Source organism: Apium graveolens, chromosome 10 (genome assembly GCF_009905375.1).
Source record: "Apium graveolens cultivar Ventura chromosome 10, ASM990537v1, whole genome shotgun sequence".
Lineage (NCBI taxonomy): Eukaryota > Viridiplantae > Streptophyta > Magnoliopsida > Apiales > Apiaceae > Apium > Apium graveolens.
In genome coordinates, this window is record NC_133656.1 from 165,299,782 (window position 1) to 165,310,941 (window position 11,160).

Consider the following 11,160-nt stretch of genomic DNA (forward strand, 5'->3'; position numbering starts at 1 on the left):
TTGAAACTGAGGCACATAAAGCACCTTTTTCAAGACAAGACCACTTTTCAGTATTAAGTTGCCAATATGAGTAATCTTTGCACTGGCCCCTGTTGGCAACTTAATAATTAGATCAGGAGGAGCTGCTCGAACATTGCTCAGTATATCAATGCTAAAGGTCATGTGGTCGCTTGTACCAGAGTCAACAATCCAGGTTGTAGTATCAGTCATAGACATATGACAAGACACCATTCCAGAGAAACAGTTTTCGAGCTCATCATCAGTAATTGACAAGGAAGCACTATTCGATGCAGCTGTCTGAGGTAACATTTTCAGAAGTTGCTGCAATTGTTGAGTTGTCAAGGTCACATCAGAAGGAGGGCTCTCTTGTACAGCATGGTTAGCACGCCTAGGCTGCTTGGGAGCAGTAACGGTAGACTGAGGCTTTGAAGTGGGAGGTTTATACTTTCTATGCCAACGAGGGTAGCCTATCGCAGTCCAACATCTATCCCCACTGTGATTCTTTTGCCCACATGCCTCACAAGCTGGTCCTTTATATTCATTCTGAGATTTGCCATACATAGCAGCAGCATCTTGATTTGCCAAACCAAACAAGTCCCTTTGTGATTCTTCTTGTTGCAAAGTGGAAAATGCAACATCAACACTAGGGAGGGGATTTTGCATTAAGAGTTGAGAGCGAAGGACAGCATACATATCATCAAGACCATTCAAAAATTGAAGAAGACGTGACTCAGCTTTATATTTATCAATAGCAGAAATAAAAGCTGTAACATCTGCAGCAACAGTAGTAATCACTGGGAGTGCATTCATGGACTCAATCTCCTCCCATAGGCTACTCAAGGTAGTGAAATAGTCATTGAGTTTCATATTATTTTGTCTAAGTGCATACAGATCACGAGTGAGCTTATATTTTCGAGACCCATTACTTAACAAAAAACATTTTTCAAGCTGAGACCATACCTCAGATGCAGAGTTTATGAAGAGGATGGACTGTTTAATACCATCAGCAACATTGTTGTGCAACCATGAAATAATAAGGTCATTACAGGTGTCCCATTCAGCCGCTTGAACAACATCTGAAGCATCTCTGGGAATAGATCCAGTCAAGAACCCTAACTTGTGTTTAACAGAGAGTTGAATTTCAAATGATCGTTTCCAAGATCTGTAGTCTGAAGCACCTTGTAGCTTGGAGACACTTACAGACAAAGGACCATCTGAGGGATGAATAAAGAGTGGGTTTTGCATATCAACAAAAGTGAATCTTGTGCCATTCGCCATTTTTGGTAAACATACACTCAAGCTTTCTCAGATCTGAAACAAAAAACAGATGGAGAGATGATGAAAGAGAATGACACAGTGTTAGTTGAATTTAAAAACAAAACCAAATAAGTATATGTAATAGCTCTGATACCATAAAGATTAATAGAGCAATATGCAAATCTGGAAATGAGAATCAACCAAGTGTCAAAGAGATAATCATTCAATCATGCTTCAATCCATACAGCATCCTTTACATATAGCAAGCAACAAATCAGCAACAAACAAGGGACAGAGAAAGACAACCATGACCTTGTACTATTAGAGTACTTAAACTAACAAGAAGGATAAAAGAGACAATTATGAGAATGTGGTCCTATAGATGGTTGTTGAGAGAATAGTGATATGGCATGCAAGGTGGCACAGCAGCAACGTACATAATCTGCATTATGAGTTATCTCTCAGATTTTACGGAAGTGCTTACACGTGTCTTACACGTGTCTAGAGACTATACATACGTTAGGTGACGAGGATGGGACGTAGGGACATGTGTCATGATTTACAAATTTTCAGGGATGACTAAGACGAAGCAGGTGACAAGTAGGTGATGAACATGATGCATGGAAATGGACCAGAGTCGGAGGATATGGGAAGTTCTGCCGTAGAGGAAACTTCCTGTACATGGAGGGGCCGGAGTTCGTAAGGCAAGTAGCCGTAGGCCGTAGGGAATTTGCAAGACCATCAGTACCGTTATGAATGGCTCGAACGTACGACTTGATTCGTTGATTAGAAAATATTAAATTATTACTCATCAGATTCCGACAAAATATACATATATATATATGTAATAATCACATTGTAAGTGATGGATAAGTCACTTCTGTTTATTAGTTCAGTAAATTGTACCCTGCAGGCAAATAGAGGAGTATACTCGACCCGTGCATTGATCAAAGCCCAGACCAAAGTTAGTATGCTCAAGTCCGATTGTCCAGCCCCCCCTCTCTGATTACTGACGAACATTCGGATCATGTGTCTAATGTGCCTGCTGTGGTATCTTCAAATCCTGATATTACTAGTGTTCAATCTGATCAGTTGTCACATGGTACTGTATGTGCTCGGCCATCTAGTTTAGAAATAAAAACTTACCTGCTAGGTTTCAAGACTTCACTTGTTTACTATCTATTCATGCATTTGTACCATCCTCCTCTCTCAAATTGGTCTCAGGTCAGTGTACTCAAAAATCAAAATCCAATACAAATTAATTTATCGTATGACAATTTCTTACCTAAATATTAAACTTATATATCCACCATCTCAAAGATTCCCACTCGCTATACATTCAATCCTGTTGCTCCTCACCCTCACTGGTTTCAAGTTTTGAAAGCTGAAATTGCAGCACTTGAGGACATTCATACATTAGATCTTGTTTTAAAACCACATGATCAACATGGAGTAGATTATTCTAAACCCATATGTTCTATTGCTAAGAATATTTTTGAGGTGGTTTTGACTACTGCTGCTGCAGTTAACAACTTGTCAGTTTATCAGACGGATGTTAATAATGCTTTCTTAAATGGTGATCTGTTAGAGACGGTGTATATGTAGCTTCCTCCTCGTCACTTCTTTCTCCCATCTAAGTGCCCTTCTAATTTTAAAGACCATGTGTGCAAAATTGGCAAGTCTTTATATGGACTTAAACAAACCCCTAAAATATGGTTTGTCAAGCTTTCTACTCTCTCAAACAATGAAGAATTCAAATATCTCACAGTGATAACAGACTTTTCACTTTCAGTAAGGGTGGTAAATTCGTGGTCATTCTTGTCTATGTTGATGAAAATAATATTCTTAAACATAAGACTAGAAAGACTAAAAATGAATCAAAGACTACAAAGACTAGAAATGTATCAAAGTGCATAAGAGCCAAACCACCTATCAACCATAGCAAGACACTCTTCAGGCTTGTACTCGGGAGCTGAGTGACCAGCGCCCTACAAACAATTGAGATCATGGGATTAGAATACTGTAATGCAGACTAAAATAGATGAAATTGTTATATTTTGTTTTTATAAATTTTGATTTGAAAATTGTTTCTGTGGGTGTAAACTTGAATGTTTTAGTTGAACATGTAAATTGAGAAAAAATATAAGATTTTATCTTACACTTTGTTTGTCACATGGATATTGAAAAGATGGTTCTAGCTAATAGTACCTTAACTGTTGCAAATGTCAATGAATAATCCTCATTCATGTAAGTCTCTGTATACCCTGCAACTTGTTTTCCAACAAACCAAGGGGTCCAAGGCCTGCCAACAGTCAAATTAAGTGAACGTATCCATTTTCTGGTGCCAATGTATGGAAAAACCATGTCATGATCACCGCTGCAGATTTAAATATGGTCGATGTCTTTAATCTTGAGTGTAACTTCTCTTAGTCTCAGAGTTTAGATGATTCAAAGATTAAAACATTTACCTCATTACTAAAGCCCGGCAACTTTTTTTAGTTAAGTTTTTGTGGTAAGGAAGAGAACTGGATACATCATACGTGTATGTAGCGGTATCATCTTTACCAATCACATAATGATCTGAGTTGCATAGTTCCCACGTCCCTATTGTTCCCTGAGGCAGAGGACAGCAAAATTACATTGTTGAACTGACAATAAAACATGTGCACTTCTAATTCTGTTCGTCAAACAAGTCTTGAGGGAGCAAAACAATTGATTTGAACCTTTAACTTCCCCATATTATTTTCAAGTCTTAAAATATTGTGATACTTTTCAGCATTTGATGCAATTAAATCACTGAAATATTATTATCAGGGAGTTGCAAGACAGAATGTTTGCTATGTAGACTGATTAAATTGCAGATAAATATATGCACTTGTTTTTAGATTTTTATATTTATTGTAAAGGCCGATTGTAGAAATCTCCGGTGAGGCTCAACATCTTGTTATCAAGATCATAGGTTTATCCACTACGCTATCATGCTAGAAATCCTTCTCAGGGATTCTTTTTTGCTCTCAGTTTCTTCCAAGTTACGTGATGTGGATTTTGCTGAAAGGTAACATAGAGAAGCCTGTGTGTTGGTGATCCGTCATTTTTTTTAGTGAGAATGATTTGAAACTGATGACAGATCTCTAAGTATATTGTGAAAGAAGGAACCCTACACATTAAGATTAAAAATTTCCATTCCTTTAATAGCTATTGAACTCTATGCGCTTGTCTATCAGTTTAGTGTTTTTTCTCTCTGTACTCTCCCTGCGTACTAACTTTATTCTATTAATATAATTCTGTTAATGGTTGGAAAAATATTATACCTTGTGGATGTGCAGAGCTTCTCGGACAGATTTTTCATTTGCCCAAAGAGCAAAGTAGCTATAACCATTTTCCTGTATAGAATAATAAATATATAAGCAAACTTAGCAAAGTTCAGAATAATATGCAGATATGTGCTTGTTTTATGATAAGGGGTACTCTTTTGTAGTCTTATTCAAAGTAAATAATACAGTTCTATTCATAAAAAAAATATTACAAATGTGTAAAGACGCTTGTGAACCAACAAGGGTTTTACTAATATGAACTTAAAGAGATGGTATTTGATATATTTATCTGTCATTAGCTCACCCTACACGCTGTATTTATGTATTTTAATGACCGAATGGCGTTTGTCCGGTTCTTTTCTGATGAGCTTCCATCCTTATATAGTGCTGTAGTATCTTCAAGACAGATGGGTTCTAATATCTGCATCTGGAATATGCTCTCAAGACACTGTGATGCACAAAGATTTAGTTGTATGTGTGTTAGTATTTATGTCGTAAATTGTTATACATTTCTTGGATAAGGATGCTTCTGGATAACCTTGTCTATTTCTTGTAGATTGTCAACACACCGTGTGCTAGGATTCTCGTTTATATAGTCACCATGGCAATTTATTTCCGCTGCCTACGTACAAAATACAAAAATAATCAATAATACTTCTAGCAAACAGTACTCAGCATGATGTAGATTTTTCTCGCAAACTAAATTTTAAGCTCACCTTAAAGAGTTCGTTGGAGAGAAGCGCGAACTGATGAGCATATGGAATCCTTGAATTGAAGTCTATACTTCTATCTGTCAAAGGGTTGTTGAGAATATACCCCTACACTCAATTCAAAGACACGGAGCAACTGAAATTTGTAAGAAAAAAAATTAAAAATGTCAAGATGACCAATAAGCTAGTTGCTAGTATAGTGGAACGACACTCTGCGCACTTCAATTTTATAAAAGGTATCTTGTACATACTTTGATATTGATTATAGGCTCATTGCCAAGTTCGTTTCCTGAAAAAAGTTCAAAACTGCACAAGATTAGGCATGAGCAAATATATATGCGAAACCTTGAATAACAAATTATACAATTACAATGTGATTATGAACTTTTGGGAAACATATATAATCTTTATGTATATCTCAAATTAATGGAGATCTGCCTTAGCAACGTTGGACATATTTCACTTGAATTACAAATCTGTAAATGCATGAAAAGACTAGCTTATGCATATTGGTACCATTGTATATGTTTTGGACAATTACTGGAAGAACTATTCCAGTATAGGAAATGCCAGCAATATACAGGGGATTGCTGACAAACTTGGGATGCTCCTTAAGCCACTACATCAAAATTTTCAGAAACAAATAACAATTAGATACTTTCGCTACTAAAATAAGTACCTTAAGTAAGGTTCGATGGACAATTTGATCTGAGGCACAAGAGGCCGTTTTGGGTACCAAGTACTAACCGACATTCGATAACAATAATTTTAGACCGGTACGTTTTAATCTGGACTAACAGTCTATCACACAAAAACACAAGTTTAACTGTATTCAATGACATTATAAGTTTCTGCAAGGCTGTAATAGTGTACCTCTCTCTCTTTTCAGTAATAAGAGATGAGAGTTCCCGTATAAGTATTTCAATTCTTGAGATTGACCATATCTAAAAAAAAGTGACATCATATTGCATACATGATTAGTTTAGCTGACCTTGCTTCTTAACATTAGCTACTAAACGTTTTCCTTACAATGTTATGTTTTATCAGAACTATCCAAGCTCAGAACATCTCCAAATTTAGTGGACTAAAGTTTTGATTTTCATGTATTATGATTGGCAATCTGGCATGGTTCCGGTCCATCAGTTGACAGTTACAATATTGATATTCTGGTATTCATGTTCTTTTATTATATACATAAAAAGAAGGAAAAGAAGCATAGTAAAATTATCAGATAACATGCATTCTAATACTAGTATATGTATTACCTTTCTCAAGAATTCATATGTTTGTGCTGCAGACAAAGTATCGCTGTTTCTGTAAGCATTCTGATTCCGTGCATAAGAAAATCCAGCACCAGGCGAATTATCAAAAAACAATATGTTTGCCACCTAAAAATTTATAAGAGATAGATTATGTTGTGTACTTGTATTGTAGTAGGAAAGTAGATTTTATAGATAGAGAGTAATAAAAGTTGTACTTGGGTCCATGAATATGGGTTCAGCGTTAACGTTGGTTCCACAAAAGTTGTATTGAATTGTAATGGTCCTACAACCAAAAGTAAAGCACTGTAATTAGCTGGACGGAAATATTTATGTTGTGTTTAGTTGGGATGAATGAAATGTAAAGGAACAGATTAATGTCTTTATCATGCATCTAAGCTGGATACCAGTTTTCTTTTAGTCCAGATTCGAAAAAGTTAAGAAAAATGAGGAGTTTTTACCAAATTGAGTAAAAAGGGCTCCGAAATCAGAACAACCAGGACCTCCTGCCTGCCAGACCAGTAGTGGATCATCTTTCGGGTTTCTTTCCGATTCAACGAAGTAATAAAATAGCTGTACATTTTCTTCTTCTCCTATCCCAATGTAGCTGCAACACAAAATCAAATTATCATGAACTTCGCGAGAAGGAACGTGAACATCAATGCTCCACTTGATTGACCACGAGGAAAATAATATTTCTTCACAAATACAAATGTAGAAAAAGAATAAATAAAATGAAGCCTAAGGTGCTTATGGTGTGCCATACTGCATTTATTATGTTCCTCTTCGCTACTTTCAAAAGAATACCTTACGCTATCCCCTCCAATTTGAGTAATAATAGTAATTATATTTTGTGAAGAAATACTGTGTTAGTAAAAAAGGAAATATTATTCATGCAGGCATCAAGAAATAGGAATAGATTGTCAGAAGCATCTCTAAGTTCTGATGGTATCTCAGAAATTAGAGGCTGTGCTAGAGTACCCTAAAACCTTGTGAAGATCCAGGGAAGTCCTGTTTCTTGTGGATCAACTACCCGCTTTCTGAAATTTTAAGTTAAAGTGCAAAGAGTTTTTGTACTAGTTTCTTTGTAATTGATTGAAAACGAAAAGAATGTAGAGAGACTATTACCCAGTCTCAAGCTTGAAGGGCAGTTTGCCAGAAAATCCTGGTAGAGTACTAATAACTGCCTGCGAGCAAGTAAGATTAGAATGACACGCCAGGAGAACAATTAGAAGCAAATTCCATGAAAGTGTGTTCCTAAATTGTTTCTACATTACTATCTGTCTTCGGAAATTTACGTATTGCCTAATTCTTTCCAGAACTGATAAAAGACAGATACTGAGATTTCGGAACAAAACCAGCTGAGCAGAGCTCCAGAATTCCTGAATAGAATGAAATATATAATATGTAGGCGTGTATACTGCTTATATACAGACCTGCAGATATGTAAGAGATTTGATTGCTGCTAGGCAAGTTTTTCTATCTAACAAATTAGGTGATCTTGCTTGCCAAAAACTAATACTTATCGTGTTTAAGGTGGTCAGACAAATAAATAAATATGAGCACAAACCACCATCTTCTCAATTACAGTTTTATAAATAAAATTATCTGGATAGCTTGAGCAAAGACTGAATTGGCCAGTATGTAGTTATTACACTATGCATTACGAAAGATCTGAAAGGTTATTCTTAATACATGTGCGTATCTGGCCAGATATGTGCTTACAATAAAATAATAGCCATGGTCCATGTGTTCATAAATATACTCCATAAAAATGAGAGATAAAGTCAACACTCAACGGATACATCACAGAAATGATCAGTTATTATGTAGTAATACAGTATTAAACCTTTTATAGTGCTTTTAGAATCAAGTTTGCACATACTGAGGCTGAAGAGTTATGATAGTCTGAGGAGCATGTGTTTAAGATGGTGAAAGCACTAACGGAAAGTGCTTCAGGATCACCGATATCGCCATTTTAGCTTCCAGCATTGCGAAATCATCCCCCCAAATTTCTTTGTCATAATGCAATTGGGTGACTGGTATGATTAGCATTATTCCAGCTGGGAGGGACATTTCTCCTCACTTAATGTCTTCAAATATTGCTCGATTAAGTACAACTCCAGGCGTACAATCTCAGAGTCTAGGGCAAAATCATATTGACCTGCATAACAGGACAAATACAGAGCTCTGAGTTTTATTGTGTCGGCACTTTATCAATAACATATGAATCCAAAAAAAAAGGCTTGAAATTAAAATCAACAGTGCTTCGACAATAAATTGGACAGCGAAAGCATAAAAGAACTTACAACTTTAAGGTGACTCAAACCATCAGCATGTGGTTCATTATTTCCAAAGACCTGCAATACTTCTTCCCTAAGTCACTCTTGCCAACACAATGCTGACTTAATAAAATCGTTGTCCAAACAAGTAGATCTGAGGTTGTCTTTTGTCCGGCAAAATAGAAGAGCTGCACTCTTCAATAACCTCATCAACGGTCATTCCAAATTCCATATATCTATTTACTTTGATTTCTTCAGAATTTGATTGCAGTAATATACTCAACAGGGTCATTATGGATATATTCTTCCGTTTCCATTTCCTTTAGACGCTTGTCAATGATACTTCTCACAATACTATTTAACTCGCCAGCGATCTTCTTCATCCTTATGTTTCTTTTGGTTGGCAAATATCTAAACTGAAGAATTTAATTAAACATCAAAGAAAGAAAAGTAATCACTGCAAAAATCAAGGAAAAATCAATGATACTCGTACACACGAAAAAACAAGGAAAAAGCAAAGAACAAAGGATAGTCATAGAGTAAATGGCCTCATTCCAGGAGTGTTTACACTGATTGTGCAGCCTGCATATATACGTCAGCTAATTCTTTTTGGAGTTGAAATGTCTTTCTTCCTTATTTATAATCACTACCAAAGACTGTCCGAGAAATGACATCACTTGTTAAAGTTTGGACATAAGGCCATACATCCAGCTCGCTTTGACCCTCTGCAGAAACCATATTCTCCCATATGTGCATGATCTCAGTACAACTCAAGTAAAAGGCTGGCAACAGATTCTGATTTCGAAAATCAAAAATTAAACCCTAGCCATTTCAGTATCAGCATAGTTACAGAACAAATAATCTTTCTGGTCTTGCACCTACAAGGCTACAACCAAGCCATTTCAACAATTTTGGAGGCCCGGTGGCTCCTATATTTGAGGCCTATAGGAGCAAAGCACTTATGTATAAAGTACTTTTATATACGAAATTTTTTTAACAAAAATTAATCACACAAAAACTCCACCACAAATTAAATACCGTACAGAAAATTTATGATAGAGTATATTAAAAGAGTCTTGAAGTTATAACATACTAAAACAACTATGTTCAATTGATAATTTTGGGGGTATTTTAAATTGGGGGCCGTGCGGTAGGACTCTTTGCACACCCTAATCAACGGTCTGGCTACAACTAAGTACAAGTAACTAAAATGTACATGAACACGACAATTAGTACGAGGAGTGACCTTTAACTTCTCGATGTTGAATGCAGGATTGAGGATTTTTCTGTGTTTGAGCAATCTATCACCCTCAGCTTCTATAAGTCCACCAACAAGAAGTTTCGATAAAGGATTACCTCCCTTCGGCTTCTGGAAATCATAAATCTTAAAGACCTCTTTTATCATGTGATCAGGGTCACAAATGTAGACCACTGTTGGTCCAAGCAATAAAAATGACTTCTTCCCTGAATTAAAACTCAAACCTTTATATGTGATCAACGAAGAGTGATGCTTTCGAAAATTGAAGATACATCAACAATGATACAATTTGGCAGTCGTTAACTCCTTATCAGTATCACTTACACCAACGGAGAGCTAGTTTTTGTGCTCCTATCAATAAGAAAAACATTCCTATTTCTCAAAGAATGTCATTAACGTGTATTACAAACATCTGTTAAATGATCAGTTCTTATTTAAATGTGCGATGGACGGATTGTTTTTAACATTCGATAGTTTTTAATAATATATTTTTTAATATAATTTTCAATACTTGAAAAATTAATTGAATAATATAATAAGTTATAATAATATATGTTTTATAATAATTTAAGACTTGACTAAAAATAAATAATATAATATAATATGTTGTTAAAATAAAAAATATAAAAATTTAAATATAATAAACTGTTGACGGGGTTCGAATCCTGAATCCACGAGAGCAGTTTAAATATTAATATAATAATATTTTATTATTGTATCCAACAGTTCTCATGTTTCTCATTTTAGATCTGACTGTTGTTATTTGTCGTACCAAACAACTGTACCGAGCAACTGAATACCAAATAGAGGGTGTTCTGCTTATAATAGTATAGTATAGATAACTTAAAATCTCGTTTGAAATTGAAAATTAAGTAAAATTGAAATTGAAGAGTAACATAAAATTTAGTGTAGAATTTTATATATTTTGTAATAATAAAGGTATGTATAATAATATTATATTTGATACTAATTTTTTTAATATTTTTATTAATAAAAAACTTTTTTGTTATGAAAATTAGAATTTAAATATTAAATAATATATGATTTTATGGTGTTATTTATTACTATGGTGTTATTTAT

General features: G+C 35.1%; 1 protein-coding gene across 1 annotated transcript; it reads right to left on the reverse strand.

Moving 5' to 3' along the window:
• Positions 1-2,881: 2,881 nt before the first annotated feature.
• LOC141691265 (serine carboxypeptidase-like 17) lies at positions 2,882-10,227 on the reverse strand. Its single transcript, XM_074496002.1, has 15 exons — positions 10,039-10,227; positions 8,426-8,518; positions 7,669-7,727; positions 7,002-7,147; positions 6,759-6,826; positions 6,547-6,669; positions 5,798-5,900; positions 5,533-5,570; positions 5,288-5,389; positions 5,110-5,193; positions 4,876-5,019; positions 4,569-4,640; positions 3,726-3,871; positions 3,466-3,634; positions 2,882-3,245 (listed from the first exon to the last, which is right to left on the reverse strand). Exons 1-15 carry the CDS (start codon positions 10,225-10,227, stop codon positions 3,162-3,164), a joined length of 1,620 nt encoding a protein of 539 aa, XP_074352103.1. The 3' UTR covers positions 2,882-3,161.
• Positions 10,228-11,160: the final 933 nt, after the last annotated feature.